General features: G+C 48.0%; 3 protein-coding genes and 1 non-coding gene across 5 annotated transcripts; 2 read left to right on the top strand and 2 right to left on the bottom strand.

The window, feature by feature from the left end:
* Window positions 1–321: 321 nt before the first annotated feature.
* Window positions 322–3,195, top strand: LOC100834180 (rhodanese-like domain-containing protein 4A, chloroplastic). The gene is made up of 4 exons (XM_003564768.4): window positions 322–1,020; window positions 1,814–1,916; window positions 2,114–2,368; window positions 2,802–3,195. The coding sequence occupies exons 1-4, from the start codon at window positions 395–397 to the stop codon at window positions 2,853–2,855; spliced, it is 1,038 nt and encodes a 345-aa protein (XP_003564816.1). The 5' UTR covers window positions 322–394; the 3' UTR covers window positions 2,856–3,195.
* Window positions 3,196–4,974: 1,779 nt separating this feature from the next.
* On the bottom strand, window positions 4,975–5,048 carry TRNAI-AAU. Its single transcript has one exon. It is a non-coding gene; the product is annotated as a tRNA-Ile (tRNA).
* A 2,349-nt stretch (window positions 5,049–7,397) lies between these two features.
* On the bottom strand, window positions 7,398–10,237 carry LOC100833869 (LOB domain-containing protein 6). 2 transcript variants are annotated; one of them, XM_010234373.3, is made up of 4 exons: window positions 9,917–10,237; window positions 9,123–9,581; window positions 8,679–9,030; window positions 7,398–7,712 (listed from the first exon to the last, which is right to left on the bottom strand). In XM_010234373.3, the coding sequence occupies exons 2-3, from the start codon at window positions 9,543–9,545 to the stop codon at window positions 8,701–8,703; spliced, it is 753 nt and encodes a 250-aa protein (XP_010232675.1). In that variant the 5' UTR covers window positions 9,546–9,581; window positions 9,917–10,237; the 3' UTR covers window positions 7,398–7,712; window positions 8,679–8,700. The 2 variants fall into 2 exon arrangements, with proteins under 2 accessions (XP_010232675.1, XP_003564815.1); XM_003564767.4 differs by having other exon boundaries at window positions 9,123–9,578.
* Window positions 10,238–15,928: 5,691 nt separating this feature from the next.
* Window positions 15,929–17,085, top strand: LOC100833560 (probable NADPH:quinone oxidoreductase 1). Its single transcript, XM_003564766.4, has 3 exons — window positions 15,929–16,149; window positions 16,265–16,462; window positions 16,556–17,085. Exons 1-3 carry the CDS (start codon window positions 16,050–16,052, stop codon window positions 16,852–16,854), a joined length of 597 nt encoding a protein of 198 aa, XP_003564814.1. The 5' UTR covers window positions 15,929–16,049; the 3' UTR covers window positions 16,855–17,085.
* The last annotated feature ends 1,141 nt before the right edge of the window (window positions 17,086–18,226 follow it).

Raw genomic sequence — 18,226 nt, 5'->3', positions numbered from 1 at the left:
CGGCCGGAGCTCCGCTGGTCACATAGCTGCTTCTGCTCATCGGCGAGGTCGGATTAGGCAACAGGTTTCCCAAGGGCCAAGACGCAGTAGGCACATCTACGTTCGCCAAGATGCGGTACCGAACAAACGTGCTCTCACACACGCCGCTACGGCAGAGGTGACAGCTTCACAACAGCCCAAAAGCTTGGCCAGGTGAAAATTTGCAGCCCAAAAGCCCATGCATCTTTCGTCTAAAAAAGCCCACGTATCTTTCTGTTTTCCTTTCTTTTTCCTTGGCATTTAGTGATTTAATTTTGTTTTCTGAAGACGGAAAAAGGATGTATCGGATAGAGCCCAAGGAGATTGCATAGCTCCGCTTCTATCCTTGCTCGGAGCTCAAGGCCTCTTTGCTTGCATGGCTCTCCTCCACCTCCAGGAACACTGCTCCCTCCTCCGAATCCCCACCTCACACCTCCCAAATCTCCTCAAGCCCCCGAGAAACCCTCGCAGGAACCAACTTTCGCCGCCCAATGCGACCAAGATTCACAGCTCCTCCGCAGTCTCGACGCCAAATGCGGCGGCGCCTAATTGGCGCGGCGAGCTCCTCTTCCTCCTCTTGCCCCCCGTGGCCGCCGCATCCTGGCCGCTCCCCGCGCTCGCGGCGGAGGCGGACGGCGGGAGGGTGAGCCTCGAGTCCATCGTGGTGGCAATCGACGAGTTCAACAACCGGAACCCCTTCTTCGTGGCCGGGGTGGTGTTCGTGTGGCTGGTGGTGATCCCGCTGACGCAGGAGTACTTCCAGAAGTACAAGGCCGTGGGCGCCCTCGACGCGTTCCGCAAGCTCCGGGACACGCCGGAGGCGCAGCTGCTCGACATCAGGCGGGGCAAGAGCGTGCAGTTCATGCCGTCGCCCAACCTGAGGCTCATCGAGAAGAACGCCGTGCAGGTGGAGTTTGACGAGGAAGACGAGAAGGGGTTCGTCGGGAAGGTGCTGGCGCGGTTCCCGGACCCGGCCAACACCGTCGTCTGCGTCCTTGACAAGTGAGTGCTTCATGGAACCTCGATTCTTGCGTGTTGTGGATGGTGTGCCTGCGTTACTGAATGCTTTAATTATGTGGATTCAGGTTTGGCCTCAGAATCAGATGCAATGTCCAGGAATTAGGATTCATTGGATCAATGTGCATATAGATAGATGTTTATTGAGGGCAGAGTGTTAGCATAATCTTGTACGAGTCTAATTAGGTTTATTAATTAGGCAAGTTTTAGTAATCGGTATGTGCATGTATGCTACACGGCTTGTGCTGTCCGAACACTACTAGGTGTCTAGGTTGAGTCTTCGGTTTGGTCACGTAGTTTAGCTAGTTTGAGTTCGATTAGTTTGTGAATCCGACTCAGTTTAGCATTGCTGGTACGTGTGGCCGTGTATATATACAGGCATATGTGCTAGTTATTAGTACATCAGTCTTCAGTCTTTCTGAGACAATGAAATACAGAAGATAAGCCTTCATTCTTATATGATTTCCTATTTTATCTACTCCTATTTAATTGTCTGACTCAATAAAATAGATAAATAAATAAATATGAAAAATTATTGTCCTGTTGTAGTACATCTGCCAGGCCCCGAAAAATGAAAGTCGTGTGAATTTTGTCTCCTGGAGCCGTTGCTTTGGATTCTGAATTAAGATAATGACAGTTTTGCTTTGACACTGAAAATGCTGATGTTGCTGCGTACTTTGATCATGCCAAAGCAAATTTTGTTTAAATTATCGTAGAAATATTTAAATGTCTTGATGCTGCAATCTGTTACGACTTAAGTTTATGTTGTGTAAGGTAGCTTTGATGGTAATTCAATGAAAGTGGCTGAGCTGCTGGTCAACAATGGTTTCAAGGAAGCCTATGCAATCAAAGGGGGACTGAGAGGCCCAGAAGGTTGGCAGGTTAGTCATAACATTGTGGTTTGAAGTAATACTCCCTCTGATCCATAATAAGTGTCTCAGATTTTGTACTAACTTGGTACAAAGTTGTACTAAATCTGAGACACTTATTATGGATCGGAGGGAGTAATATTAATTGTAAAAACAAACAGTAGTGTAATACCTTGTTGTTTTAGTGCTAAATCTTACTGTTTTCTTAGGAAATTCAAGAGAACTATCTTCCCCCATCTGTTCATGTTTTTCCAAGGAAAAAGAAGAGCAAAAATTCAACACACACAGATGTGAGCACTGAAGGAACAGATGATAAGCAGGAGGGGAATGGAGAACTATTAACTTCTCCTAGCAGCACTTTAGTCAACACAAGCAACGGAACCAAGGATGGTCATGAAGAGCCAAATGGAAGTACTTCAGCTGCGAAGCATGCAACAAGGAGACCATTATCACCATATCCAAATGTACGATCCCATTGCCTTATCATCACGAAACAGTAATTCAGTAGGTTCTAGATTCTATCTTTTGCCAAACTTCTAACTAGCTAATAGGCAGTTAAACATTGTGTTCAAAATAGTAAAGACTCGACACATGCACACTAGGTTAACTGCAGAATCCTGTTAAAAACCCGTTGCAGAATCCTACTGTGAGTATGTTCTCTCACAGTATGAACTAGAGTACGTTCTGATTGCACATATTATTGCCATGTAAAGCCTTAAGCGTGTATCAGTTAAGTAGTTAATTCCTAAAAACGGAAGGAGGTGCTTTGCTCTGTACTAGCAGGAAAATAGGCAGGTTAACATTCCACCATTTAACTAGGTGAGTTAGTTAATATCCAGTGTATTTTAGATGTCTATCTTTACCAATCCGTTTACATGCAATGAATTTGCCATGCAGTACCATGACTTGAAGCCGCCTTCATCTCCAACGCCATCCAAGCCAGGAATGTAAAGCAAGAGGGCTATTGATGCGGAGACTTAAAGAAGTCATATGCAGATTTCTCTGCAATCACCATTTTGGTACAGTTTAACCCATGGATATAGAGGCGATCGATTCGCGATGCAGCAGGGCCACATTGTCGCCATCAGAAGATGTTATTGGTAGCATGGTGCATGCTTACATTCTGTGTAAATGCTGAACTTTTTCCCCCCGTTTGCTGTTATTCGTTACTATATGTATATTGAACTGGCTTGAAAACATTGCTGCGGACGAAACAGCAGACAGTACTTTGTGATGTTGTACTGCCACCGTCACTCCTGATTTTGAGGATTTTGGTTGCATGTTTTAGCGAGTGCTGCAGTGCAGACATCTCTGATGAATGGATCTCAACCTGCCGACTCGGTTCCTTTTGGTTGAATTCAGATGCATTTGGGCTGTTGTTTCGAAGAGCAGGCAGTCCCAAGTTTGGGATCAGATGACATCTTGCTAATTCTATGGACTTGTGAAGTTCAGTTTTCCGAATATTTTGAAGGCGGTTGGTAGGATATCTGCTGAGGGTGCGATCCTGCAGGCGCAAACTTGACAAAGACTTGACCGCCTTGCATCAGCCACAGGGAGCAGAACTTCAAACAGTCGTCCCATACATGTATCACACCGTCAGCGACGACATTGCGGAGTAACTCTTACTATCTAGCAGTAGTTCAGCACCACGGCCATCTTTGTTCCCACCACGTTTCTCTCCATCAGTCGGTTCCTGGAACTGCAGAATAGCTGCGCCGCGCGCCTGGCGCCTGGCCATAACCACGCGATGCAGATCAGTCTGATGATCAGGTCATATACCCTGTCCGATCCGATCACCGCCGTACGCCGGGGGAATGCATGCATTCCCTGACGAGACGCGACGTGTGCGCGCGCGTCCTTTCCATGCCTATGCCGATGAAGATCTGAGATCTCTCTGCCCTCGGGCCGGCCGCCGCCATTGCAGAGTCCTACACTAGGATTACAGCAAGATATCGCTATAAGCTTTTGCCATGTCATTTTTAGCTAACATATAGTCTGTTTATATCACCTTATTGTTTTTGTTCTTAGCACTCAACGTTGTTCTAGCCTGTCAAGTGAAACAAAAGGCGCTGGCCGGCGCGCGTCGATCCGGATCCTCCGGCCGCCGGCTTCGATGATTTTCTGGTCGTCAAATCCGCGAGCTTAATTGGTCGAAGAATTAAAGGACGGCCGATCGGCCGAGCGAGTACGACGGTTGTTTGTTTGGGCAGTTTTTTTTTTCTTTTGGAAGATGTTTGGGCAGTTGGGGGCTGCATTTTAATGCCCACAGGGCGCGTGGAGACGTGACGGGGATCGCGAGCGGCAGCCGCGCGCAGAGGCAGGCAGCAGTAGAGCAGGGCCTCGTGGGCGACGCCGGCCGGGGCCGAGCGCGACAGACAAGCGGAGAAGCATTCGCATTTAACGCGCGGCGCGCAGGAGGATATGGAAGTAGCAGCCGCTAGTAGCACATCATGCAAATCTCTCTCCCTCTTGCTGCCGCCGCACCGTCGTCATCATTGCCGTTGTTTCGTTTCGTCCCCCGGGCGGGCCATCATTGCGCGAAGAGAACCCGCTACATGCCTCGCTTTGCCGCCCTCTCTTGTTCCTCTCCGTCGATTGATGGATCCATGGTCCCTGCGGCCGATCTCCCCATCGCCCCGTATTAATGGAAGGGGACGATGGCTGCTAGACACTCCACAGGAGCGTGTCACTGTGGCATTGGCGCAGCGTGTATATACATCGCCTCTCGCGGCCGGGAGGTGTGTGCGTTGGCGTGTGATCGACTGTTGCTAAGGACAGATGACTAGCAGGTTTTGGTTTTGCTTAAATTCGAATGCTATTTGGGCTGGGCATGGTGCTTTCGCAGAAGCAAGGGAACGGGCGTGCAGTACCAAGTTTGGGATCAAATGACATCTTGCTAATTCTGTGGATGAGTATTTGCGGATTTGTCCAAGGATTTCCCTGTAAAAAATATACTTATTTGCGGAATTTTCCAAGGATTTCCCTGTAAAAAAAAATACTTATTTGCGGATTTGAAGTTCAAGAAACAATTAAAAAATAAACATATGCAGAAGAAAAGATAATAAAAAAGTGGCCCATGCAGGTCTCGAACCTGCGACCTTCGCCTTATTAGAGCGACGCTCTAACCAACTGAGCTAATAGGCCAACTTATTAATTAAAATCGACAAATTGTATATTTTATTTTATTTATCGTTGTATTCTAAACATTACTCATGGCACGCCAGTGACGAGTGCACGTCGTTTTCCTCTAAGGTTTGTGCGTGATTTTATTTTTCTCTAAAGATAGTAATGTGAGGGCTGGCTTCGGCCTCCTGGAAAAAGAAAATTGCACCATGGATAAAGTTGATTATCTATATTGGTTTGTTCCACCTCTTATGCGCTTGATTTGCCCTTCTACCTCCAAATTCAATGGTCGATCGATCTGCATGTATGCGTGGTAAACTGTGGGAATGGTCCGATCGAGAACATGCAAATTTACCATTTAAACAATTTTCTCAGTCAAGCTACATCATTTTGTAATCGAGTTAAGATCTTTCGAGGAGACATTAATATTAATGTGTACGTCCACCTTCAGTCCGTCACACAATAAAGTCTATAGCTGCATGCACGCTCGAACATCACTGCTATGGTGTGTTAATCATTGGTCCACGCAGATTCAACAATTAATGGTACGGTAGTAAGTCAGATAAAATGAACATTGGACAGAATATGATACTGTAGGTGCGTGTGCGGGAGAACGCAACAGTGCGTCCTACTACACTGGTGCTGCATGCTAACGTGCCAGTATGTATGCATGCCGCCATGAATGCAGGGAGATGTGCATTGAATATCTCCTGCAGATCGAAGAGAACCACATTTTTGAATATCTCTCTCTCTCTCCATCCATCTTCCTCTCTTCTCTCGTGTTTCGTCCGGCCTGGCACACGGCCTGCAACATGCGTTCTGCCTCCTGGAACGGCGACGCGCGTACGTCCCCAATTTCAGAGAGATGATTAATTCCAGGGAGAGAGAAAAAAAAAAGATATATACGGCGAAGAACATGCTCCATGAGTCCATGCATGCATGTGACCTTGGTCAACCGAGAAAACAGAGATGGACCGATACCCCCCCACTGGTTGCGCTAGCTTCCACTGTCTAAAAATACCTCCGGTTCTTCCAACGAGCCTTTCACGCTTGTGGCACGACATGCATCCACTGCAGCCACGACGCACGCACACGATTGCCCTTGCATGCATATATGCGGCTAGCACACTCACAGCAACGCTGTTTGTGCATCTACGCACCCATGCTATGCTGCATGCATGCCCTACCTCGTGTAGCCTCTAGCCTTGTACTGATAAAAAAAAGGATCATTTATATGGCCATACGGGCTTGCAGAATGCAGACGCACTAGGCCTGGCCGAATTCATTAACGTCTGCACGTAGGAGATGTGCTACCGGAAAGGCTCTTCACAAATAAACCTGCCGGTATTTGATCAGTACCGTGATCCTTTTTGGGTTCACCCCCACGAAAAGATCATCGCTATAGCGCTATCTATATTACATGCACTGATCACCAATGCCTCGCCGAGATGTGATGTGACCTCTCCAGGCGTCAATTAATTGAACCAGCTGCATGCCAGCCTAGCTTGTAGGCTGTGAAAATCTCTTGCGATGGATCTCTCTTCAGACGCTATACTTGCAAAGCTACTCTCTCTGGTCTCTATGCATGCATGCCTGCCTTCAATTACTCTTGCACTGCTCCCCTTCCAAAACAAAACTAGCTAGCTAGGGAGTACCAGCTGCTTCCTCTTCTCCAGCCATGCATGCATTTCGCCCGTGGTGCAAGCAAAGCAGTGCAGGAATTGAAGAGTGCTAGCCTAGTAGTATAGCGCTTGTAAATGCTTGCTACCACTTGATCGATCCATCCACCTGACCAGTCCTGCAGAGGATCTCATGCAATGATGCAGCATATTTCACCACAGACAAGTGTGCAGCCCAGGCGCCCAGAGCAGCGCAGGGTAGGACTAGGTCATTAGCATGGCTTGTTCAATCCTAGCCCTCCACAGGTGACCTAGCTAGGCGAGGTGATCACAAGTCAACACGAACATACTACTACTCCTACTCCAGTAGTAGTATCAAAAGAACCTGAGCAAAACTGAAGCTACTACATTTGCCAAGGTCAACTCAGGCATGCAGCAAATGAGAAGAGCTAGTGTACTTTTACGGTTCTAATTTTTTATTGGCAACCAAATATTTCCTCTATGTCGTATAATTATATATTAATAGAGTAATTTGTGATCAAAGAAAAGTTAATACGACTCCTAGCCTAACCCGCCCGGCCGGTCAATCCTGCTTAACTATGGGTTTGAAAATTGATCACAATGGCAGAATTAGGAAGCCGGACTACTCCCTCCGTCCAAAATTCTTATACAAATCCACGTCGGTTAACTCAGGACGGAATACGTCGGTTAATTCAGGACGGAATGAGTATATAACTTTGTCTGCCACATCTTGTACGTAGTAGTGGTATATAAGAATTAAGAGAGAATTAAGTCCGATCAGAGTGACAGGAGTCAAGGACTAACATGCATGCAGAAGCACGTCAACAACCAGACACGCATATATTGTAGATGGAACTAATTAAAGGGTGAAGCAAATTAAAGCAGACTAAACACATGCATTAATCCTTCACGCAAAACAGACTAAACACAATCAATTAACACTCCCAAGACGATGGACATTAATTCAGGACGTTTCACCACTTCAGTCTTCTCAGCACAACTTGATTGGTGACTCTTTTTGGGTGTTCCGGGCTCTCTCAGCAACCTGTAAAATAATTAGAATATCAATGTGCGGTCACCTATTTTTAATTCTACTTTAATTTCTGTGTAATAATTAGTTCTTCCTGCTTCAGTAGTAGTACTACTCCCTCCGATATTAAATTGTTGTCGAAATACTACATGTATGTGGACACTTTTTTAGAATAGATACATCCATATTTAGGCAAATTTGAGTCAAGAATTTAGGAGACATGTTATGTTACAACAAAACTAGTTACAGAAAGACTCAACCGAACTGTTCACAGACTGTACGTAGTCATCATCGCTTAATGTAGGATGACATAGACCGAGTATTTCTTCCCCTTCGCACATACCACATGAATAGACACTCAGAGTTGCTACAATTGTATCACAGCACCAAACTGATCAAGACTAGTTGTTTAATTGTGACTTGTCAGTTATGACAGTACAGAGGAAGCAATACAAAATAGTCAAGAAGTTGTTGTTTAGTTCTTTTCCGTTGCACTACAGTTTCTTTTTAGCAATGTCAGCATATTTGAAGGAGAGATTGCACGCAGAAGACATGAAATGTCAGTACTTCATAGGTGAGGCATTTAGCTAGTTATCGTAAATATACGCTGAAGGATTTGTTCACAACAAGAGTGTGCATGCAATGCATGGACAATGACAAGAAAACCCCAGAGTAAAAGCTAAACAGTCGGCGCAACCAGATGCAGGATATTGACATTGATTAGAACAAGTTGAATGCAAAAGTACACACGCAACTAATCATCAACATTAATTAATTGCATCCGAGACACAACTCCTAGTCGAGCAGCATGCATCGATCACTACACAGCAAAGTGACCAACTAACCCGTCGATCTAGCATAAGGTTGCATGTGTCATGCAAGCTGAAGCTCGATCGTGATGATTTACTCGAGAGATCAGAAGGGAAGATCGACTAGATCAGCGCTATACAGAGACTGAAAACAACTTAACCAAAGCCATACCTGACAGAGAGTGACCTTGCAGCTACTGCCCGGCCCCGGCCCTGTCGTCGGTGCCGGCGATGCCGGGCTTCAAGAAGGGCGAGCCGCCAAGCATGCCAAGGCCTCCCGAGACCGACCCGGCCCCGGCAATCCCCGCCGAGTACCCGAACTCGTATCCTCCGTTGAGCCCCAGCCTCGCGATGGGCTCCCCCTCGGCGTAGCTCCTGGACAGCATCTGCACGGCCGAAAACTGCTGATCTTGCCCGAATCCTCCGAGCGCCGCCGAGTGCCCCACGTTGATGAAGCCGTTCGGCACCGCGCTGCCTATGAACTCCGCCATCGCCGCCTGCTGCCCGTTCTGCCCCGCCGCAGACTAAAAACACAACAATCAATCAAGGACGTTATAATTAAGCACGATCGATAAAGGACGAAACTTGACGTGATGTGAGTTAATTGTGATAGTACCTGGTATCTGGAGAGCTCGAACTTGGCGCGGGCGAGGTCCTGCTGGAGCTGGCGGAGGTTGCGCTGGAGGATGGAGATGACGGCGACGCAGCCGTAGACGGGGTCGCGGAGGCGCATGTCGGCCTCGTAGGCGAGCGAGTTCACGGCGTCCTCGCGCTGGTAAGGGTGGAGCTCGTTCAGGAGCTTGGTCACGTTGCTGGCGCCGAACACGCGGTGCACCTGCACGAACTTCTGCGGGTTGTCCGGCGGGAAGTAGGGCGCGAACACGCAGTCCGGCTGGCACTTGCGCCGCAGGAACTTGCACGCCGCGCACGGCGACCCCGTGCCGCACACGCCCCCGGCGCCGTTCGCAGCCGCCGCCGCCGCCGCCAGCGTGATCACCGCCCCGGGCGCCGGCACCGACGACGCCGAAGACGAGGCCATATCCTTTCCTTTCCTTCTTTACCCTGACAGAGCCTGCTGAAAAAAAGGAGTAATGATTAAGCACGGAAGGAAAGTGAATTGATTTGATTTGTCGTTGGAACGATGAAAAAATGGAAGGATGGAACCGAGGAAAGGAAGGGAAAAGGAAGAGTGTGTAAGCAGAAAGGAAACGGCGATTTCAAGGGCGGATCTGGATCCCAGAACTTTGTGTGAGGATCAGTGGTGGGAATTTAACTAATCCATCCCTGGCTGGATGAAGACAAGCAAGCAAGCAACCTCATATATATACCTCCTCCTCGAAACCCAATGGCCGAAAAGACTGTGGACAGGGTGGGAGAGAGAGAGACAGCAGAGAACTTGCAAGTACGTACCCGCGCGCGCGCACGATCTCCTCCGCTATCTCTGCGCGCGCCGCCTCCCGGTTCTCCTCGCCTTCCTGATCTCCGGCGCTTTGATCTGCTTTTAAACGGAGCTTCCCTTCCTTTCTTTTTCCTCACTGCCGCTGCTTGGGGGTTTGTCTGTTTCGGAGAGAGAGAAAAAGAGGAAGGGAACACCGAAAGATGGTGAGGTGCGTGGTATATGTTGCGAGGAAGGGGGAGGAGAAGCGGGGGAGGGGAAGGGGATGTTAAAAAAGAATGGAATTTGCTATCCGTGTTCTTTATTGGATGGGTTGATATTAAGGAAGAGAGAGACTGCTGGCTGGGGAATGGAATGAAGGAATTCTTACTGATTGGACCTCCGAGGTCAATATAGGTGATCCTCTGCTCCATCATTGCAGCTTTGCATCCGTGATCACCCTTCATGGGACTTGAATCCCCTGATTTTATGGTCACTGACAGGTGGGGTCAGGTCCACATGTCAGTGACCGTGAAGCAAAGTCAGGATCGAGTACTCACTCTCATACTAAATTATTGTCGTTGTTTTAGTTTAAATTTGCACTAAAACAACGACAAGAATTTAGGATTGGAGGAATACTATTTTACTTTCGATGAGGATAAATTAACAACAGTTCTGTCATTACTCATAGAGGGATGGAAAGCAATCGTTACAATTGACCCATCCACGAGACATGCTACGATGACAATGTCATATGTAAAATTTCAGTTTCTTTCAAGCACACTTGATTTTGTCGAACCCACACCTAATCATCTTTAAAGAAAAATAAATTACACGCATTTCGACCTCTTGCGGGGAAACAATGCCGTCTTTCTCTTGCACTCGCGGGCAGCACGTCATGTGCGAAACTCAATGGCGCTCTAAACCTCTAAACCATGTCGGAGATCTAGGAAAACTTTGTTGTCATATAAGTCGGGGAGTCGCTGGTCAGAGACAGAAAACGCATATGACGGTGACCCATGAAACAAACCGAAGTATCAGAGATGGATGGCCACCCCTGACCTAGCCAGACATATTCAGGGGTACCTAATTACATCAGTAGCTCTGTGATGAAGCTGAAACTAGTTGAACCTCGCTGGCTGGGGAAGAAGCACCAGGAAACATGACCATATGCAAACAATGAAGATATATAGCGTCGATTTCGAGAAACCGAACCTTAACTCAAAGCGGCCTGGCTACCAAGGCTGGCATCAATCCCCACGCCCTCTCCCCTCCTGCCACCGCAGCGGCGTGGCGAAGGGGGAGGTGACCCGTCGCATCGCCGGTGAAGAGCGGTGATACAAAGATGCTTTGAGAGAGAGAGAGTAGGATTACCTAGAGGTCAAGCATGTTCTAGTTATCTTATTACAAAACAGAATCAAGGTCATGCTGATGTAACTTATTTTCCTTTTCGTCAGCACTTAGCATATCTAGTCTTTTTTAGGGGAACTTAGCAAACCTAGCCAATTAGTTATCTTAAGTGGAACCAAATGCAGCCCCTAAGTATGGTGGACTCACCTAAAAAACATTCCTCTGGCCCCTAGCACTCGATCGACCCCTTTGTGTCCAAGGTTTAGAAAGACCCATGCATGATGGTGTCCTCCTTCCCACGACAAATAGCATGTCCCGAACGGACACTTAGCCCACCGTCCAGCCGGTACCGAGCCCTCTGCCATTCCAATAAAACCATGCATGCCATGGCTACAAATCAAACATTGAATGCATGCATATCGGCAAGAATGTTAAGTTACATGATTGAGCACCGGATGGCCGCGGGGTCCCTCTCTCTCAGGACCCTTCCTATTGAATACCGTGATGGCCACAACTCACGCATCCACAAACTCCCATCATGGCGATTGGCGAAGGTTAGCTCGCAGATGTTAAGTACGCTTCTACTCGGAGAAGTAGCTAGTACTACCAACATGATGGATCTTCAATTAAGTTTAATACGGTTGGGTGATTGATGTATGGAGGCAGGATCAATCGATGCACAATGTGCTAGTCGTCACGTCACGCAGAGACGTCGACTGCTTTGTGTAGTCACGGTCGATCAGTGGCGGGGAGCTTATAGTGTTTGGCCTCCTCCCTCCTAGAGTGATATTTGCATCTTATGGTTTCTTTCGTATTACAAGTATATTTACTTCAAAATCCTCTTGATGCTTGCATTGCCCCCTATACATCATATGGTTCAAGCTCCGTCACTAGTCATGGACTGGCTAGTACTACTAGAGTTGCGAAATGATCCTAGCAGCATGCACCGGACCGATCGAGAGGGGGCTGGACCGCGCGGCAGGTGGTCGGCTGCCAATTCTAGCTCTGCCATCAATTCGGCTATACGAGTGTTTTCTCCACGTGATTTCATTCCAAGCCGATCAAGTGCGTATATAGTACTGCAGGGGAGCTAGGGATAATCTAGCTTTCAAGCTTTGCGACATATGCCCGGCCACTGCTTATCCACCGTGACGCGGTGGCAATCAATCGAACCGATCGACTTCTCTAGTATAAAGACGGTGATCCATTTCCTCGGAGGAGAGGATCGAATCGCCTACATACTTACAGTGCCGGCCGGCCGGTGACGCGGAAAACCATGGGGAAAACCATGGGAGCGGAACGGGGAGAAAGAGCGTGCGCAAGCGACCCGTGGCTCTGGTCTCTGTTTGACTGGGTGACGAGATAGAGTGAGTGACAGATGATGTGAACAAACGCCTTTCATTCGATCGATCATGTGCGTACGTGCGCTCCGGCTCTTCAGGAACAACAACAACACCAACACCAACACGTATACGCCGCCTCGGTCTGAGCGACGATCGAGCTGTCAACGTCCAAAGGCGCAGGGGAGTTATGCGTAACACTGATCCTCCATTCCTCCCACTCTGTCTGCCTGCCCTGCTGTTAGTCTGACTCGCTGGGCCATCTCATTCTGTCTTCGTCCGGACCGGAGGAAATGCGCGCGGCCGACTATCCCTTTCTTTCTCTCGTCACTTCTCGGGATCCGCGCGCGTCCTTTGATCAATTGATCCATGTGTAATGGTGTACACTGCTGCATGCAGCGAGCGCCCCCGTCGCCTCTGCTGTGCGCTTACGTACAGCTCCATCATCATCATCCCAACAATACGTGCAATAGTACTACTGCCACCATCAGTACACAGGTTTTGGTTATACGTTGCACGACAAAATATCGCCGCGTATTTCACCTCGATTTTCGACGGATCGAGGACATTGCACATCACACATATGGGTCATGGTGAGAACGGTATGGACTCAAGTAGGGGCCCACTTCGCTTGGGCCCCCTACCGCGCGTACGATGATGGGCCAGGGGGACAAAACGGAAGGAACGCAGGCAGGGGGGATGGGGGGACGGACGACCGAAGAGAATGACGGAGTTATTGCTGGGCCGGGTTGGTTGGTTTGGTTTATTCCCCGTTCCGCCTACTCGAGCGAGCCTGCGAGCGGAGTACGTCGTCGTCCTCTCTCATTCCCAGTCCCAGCCACCCACTCCGATGAATTCCCCTCCTCTAGCTCCTCGGGATGTGAGATCAGAATGAATGCGACGCCCATTGCAACAATGCGCAGGATCGAGCCGTCCCCATCCATCGCTGGGCACGCCAGCTCTCTCCCCCCCGTACTTTCAGTTCTTGCATTCCCCGGCGCTAGCTGCTCGCCGAAAAGCCCCAGCTCGTTTTGCCCCCCCCCCCGTCCCTCCCCTGTTGCATTCTCGATCATTCACTCCGTGTTGGCGAAATCCTACTGCTCTCTCTCTCTCTCTCTCCCTCTGTCTGCAGTCTGCATCGTCGCACGCCTGGGGGGAGTTCAGAGAGGAGTGTGTAGTGATGGAGAGGGCGGCAGGAGGGGGATTTAATGGCGGGGCGGCAGCGGTAGATAGGACACAGGCTGACTCGAAGTGACGGGTCCTGAAGAATTGTACGCGAGAATGCGTGTGAGTACAGCACGCGCGGCGCAGGCGAGCGCATGCCTGCCCTGCCTGCGCGCCCCGAGTAGTAAATGCGGGGAATGCACCTCGGAGTCCACGTTTTGACACTCCCTTTCCGATCGATGCTGCAGGGTTGACCTGCCCTGTTCGGTTCAGTGGAACGACAGCCCAAATATTGTAGGCTTGTAGCCCGTCTGCGTATATAGTATCACCTCTGGTAAGAATGCAAGATGAGTCATGAGACGCTGTACTGCACGAACTTCATGCCTTTGTCTTAGTTGGAGAGTTTCTCTCTAATTCTTACTCTTCCTGTGAGTTGGCTTACATTTGTCGACGCAAAGATCGTAGTGGCTATACACCTCGGTATTAAAATATTTGTTATTTTAGCAAATAGTTGTGGTGGAGATTGAAAAAAAATATGATGAAATGTACCTTCGATTAATGAGAGAGAAAGCACTGCCAGTCTCATTTCTCCAATGGGCATATGTAGATTAGAAGGAGAAAAAAGTAAGTTTTGTGTTAGAATAATTGGCAATGAAAAATGAATCGACATGCTACTAAGTTAATTAGTTTTTCCGCGCACAAAACATGTATTCCTTCTGATTCATAATAAGTGTCGCCGATTTATTACAACTTTGTACTAAATCGACGACACTTATTATGTACTAAATCGACACCGATTGGTATCCTGGTGGTGGAGTCATGTACCCACAACTTCAACACTACACACAAGAGATGCTTCTCATGAGGCTTCTCCCTAGATTGTTGACAAAATAATTTTACAAGAAGAACCTCAAACCAAAGCAAAAATAGGCCCCCACACAGACAGGCAAAGTCAGAAAAAAATACACCGCTGGGACCACTTTTAAATTTTACTGGCATCATTCGACAAAAATAATTAATGTCATTTGACACCAAAAAATACAAACACCACCCCCCCCCCCCACCCACCACCACCACACACACTACCAAAATGATACTTGCAAAAAGAAAATGGAACCAGAATGAAATATTCATCAAAAGTTGTTTTCAAAACTAGAACCATGGTATAATCTTAGTTTGTTAAAATGTTTTGCTTTGCTTTCACCATAAATTTACTTTAATTAGTTTTTTTAGCTTTTTTTTTGAGAGAGAGAGGAGTTTTTTTTAGCTTGGTTAAAATTCCGGCGGTTGGAAAATTTCTCCCACGCTCACGCTTACCGGGAGTGGCCCAAAGAACCGAACGAATAAACATGGATTTGCTTGAGAGCGACGAGTATGAATGTGCTACTGGGCTAGGTACTGCTCGAACTCTCTCCACCAAATCGTACAAATCTCGTTCCATGCCTCCATGGCTCCATGGGCTCCGATTTGTGCCCAGTAGGCGAGGCAACCCTGGTACTGCACGGTTGTGTTGTTGGCCCGTGGCGTGGAGGTACCGACCGAGCGATGTTGCCTTTGTTTCGACCGTGGGCCGGGGATCATGTGAAGGAAGGCTGGCTGGGCCTGACCAGTATGCCCCTAGGCCGCGAGCCCTACCTTTGCGCGACTAATAAAGGCCGAGATTTGCACACGGCCTAATCAAGCCCGCGACCCCTAAAGAAAAAACAAGCCCGCGACTGTGTGGCGAGGGCCATGTCATGTGATGCAAATGCAATTGACGCCATCGATGAGGTCTGGCTCGGTGGCTCCCCACGCGGCCACGCCGGCTGCTGCCTGTCACGTCCGGCTGGCCTTTACCCGGCGGCGGAACGGTGGTTGCTTCTCTAGAGACGAGACAAAACACGAACCTGCGATGAACTTTGCTGGAGCAATCATCACCCTCATATGGTTGTCTAGCTACTTTAGCTGTCGTCCGTCTACGAGATTGATTATTCTAAGCCGTGATCGCGGAAATATGATGCCATCGATGACGCTCTTATCGATACACTTCCACTGCGGGTGTAGATCATGTAGTGGTACTTAAAAAAGTTGGATTCGCTTTGCCTTTGTTTAACACTAAACCGACGGACGCCACGTCGGCCGGTCAGCAAGCCTGACGTTCACGCTTGACCCTTGGAAGAGATCAAAATTCAAATTACTCCTATTTATAACGTCCCCTCCTCGATCGAACTCCACGGCCAGGCAGAACAACTGATCTCCTCATCAGTAGCCAAAAACAAAAGAGAGCTCCTCGATCGTCAGTAACCCAGAGCCGGAAACGAGAGGGAGAGGAAGCATGGGATCAGTGACGGAGCCGTCGAAGCCCAGCCTCAGCGTGGCCGCCTTCTGCGGCTCCCTCCGCAAGGACTCGTGGCACCGCGGCCTCATCCGCGCCGGTATCATATCTCGATCGCTTGTTAATTTGACGCCGATCGAGTTTGCTTGCGGTTCTAGTACATTTACCTGCACGTACTGACAGTGTTGTTGTTTATCTCTGTTCGAATGAGGAAGCCGAGGAGCTGTGCGAGGAGTCCATCCCGGGTCTCCTCATCGACTACGTCGACATCTCCGGCCTGCCCATGTGCAACCCGGACCTCGAGACCGACGGCGGCCACGGCTTCCCGCCGGACGTCGAGGCCTTCCGCGCCAGGGTCCGCGACGCCGACTGCTTCCTCTTCGCCTCCCCGGAGTACAACTACTCCCTCACCAGTACGCACACACCCTTTCCTTTTTCCTCTTGGATTATACACATAATTTCCTGATCTAAATCTTGCAATTAACCGATTAATTGTTGGAATGTAGGCACGCTGAAGAACGCGCTGGACTGGGCGTCCAGAGGGGGCAACTGCTGGGGCGACAAGGCGGCGGCGATCGTGACGGCGGGGGGCGACTTCGGGGGAGGCAGGGCGGCGTTCCACCTGCGACAGGTCGGGGTGTTCCTGGACATCCACTTCATCAACAAGCCGGAGCTCTACGTCAGGGCGTACGAAGATCCGCCCAAGTTCGACGACGACGGTAACCTCACCGACGCCAAGGTCAGGGACCGACTCAGGCAGGTGCTCCTGTCGCTTCAGGCCTTCGCGCTCAGGCTCCACAAGTGAGAGTACTGGCCCGACAAGAAACTTGAATTGGCACCTTATATGTGTTGGTGCTATATTACTACTGTTTTGGAGTACGTATATGTGGTTCTTTCCAGTATTTTGGAGTACGTATCTCTAGTTCCGTTCAGTGTTTTGGAGTACGAAGAGTACGTATCTGTGTGTGTAATAAAATCTCCTGAGAGTTGCTCCACCGAGTGACGCCAATAAAAATATATATTCTTACCTTGATTATTTGACTAGTGTTATTACGTCTGGATACGATGTCCCAATCGCGCGCATATATAATTCGGGGGACTAATTCGTGGATGACCATCAAAATCAAATTGCGCGGACGAATTCCGACGGCATAAAAATGGTTGTCGAAGTGAGTTTTTGTTTGCTTTTCTTGCACCTTTAATTTTTTAGCTTTTTCTCTTTCAACTTTTTAGTTTTTGAACTTTTGGTTTTAGCTTTTTATTTTTAGTTTCTTGTTTTTAATTTGCAAAAACATAGAGTAAAAAGTTCAATCGGCGGGGTGGGGCAACGGCGATGGGGCCGCCGGATCCGGACTCCCGGCAACAACTCGCTGCTTCTGTAAACGCCTCACCCTCACGCTAATGACCCATTTGGACTGAGACTATCTTGCCAGCCCAATTAATACTCAGTTTTTATTTCTTTTATACAAATAATGAACATTTATCTTAATCTGTTACACACACGCGAATAAATTTTTCAGAAAAATGTTCGTGAACTAGAAACGAGCTTATGCATGAGACAAGCCATGTCCAGTAAGCAGTAGACGGGCTAGCCTGCAAGTGGAGGCTCATGTTTTTCTAACAAAATCGGAAATCTAGCGCTCGTTTTCCGTTTACTGTTGCGCGAATGAAATCTTCTCGTGGGACTGATCAACTCTTTTCTCAAATTTAGATGTAGGTTTGAAGTTCACACACATCGGCGCAGGCCAAAAATTTTTTAGGTAAGAATCAAACTACTACCCTACCGCTGGAAATGAACACATAACATTCAATATTTTCTCTATATTTGCAAAAATATATTTTAATATTTTTGTTTTGTTCAGTTTTTTTAATGTATTTATATCATAAATATCTTATAATATATTGTCTACTATCTAAATACTCAGGCTTTTTGACAGTATAAAATTATATACTTCACAAGTTGTTTCGGTGTTTATGTATTATCTGAGTTGTGTAACTGTTTGTGTCTCTTATTCTTCATACTTCTAGAGATATGCTATATCATCAGTAATACTACACAAGCTGAAACATGATATGTAAAAATCCGAACTTCTGATAACTTACCTAAAGAAAAATACACCATCTTATAATGATTCTCATATCTACTGTCATTAAGCAAGAAATGCGGGTAACAGAAG

Source organism: Brachypodium distachyon, chromosome 2 (assembly GCF_000005505.3).
Source record: "Brachypodium distachyon strain Bd21 chromosome 2, Brachypodium_distachyon_v3.0, whole genome shotgun sequence".
NCBI lineage: Eukaryota > Viridiplantae > Streptophyta > Magnoliopsida > Poales > Poaceae > Brachypodium > Brachypodium distachyon.
This window is presented reverse-complemented; position numbering and strand designations above follow the sequence as displayed.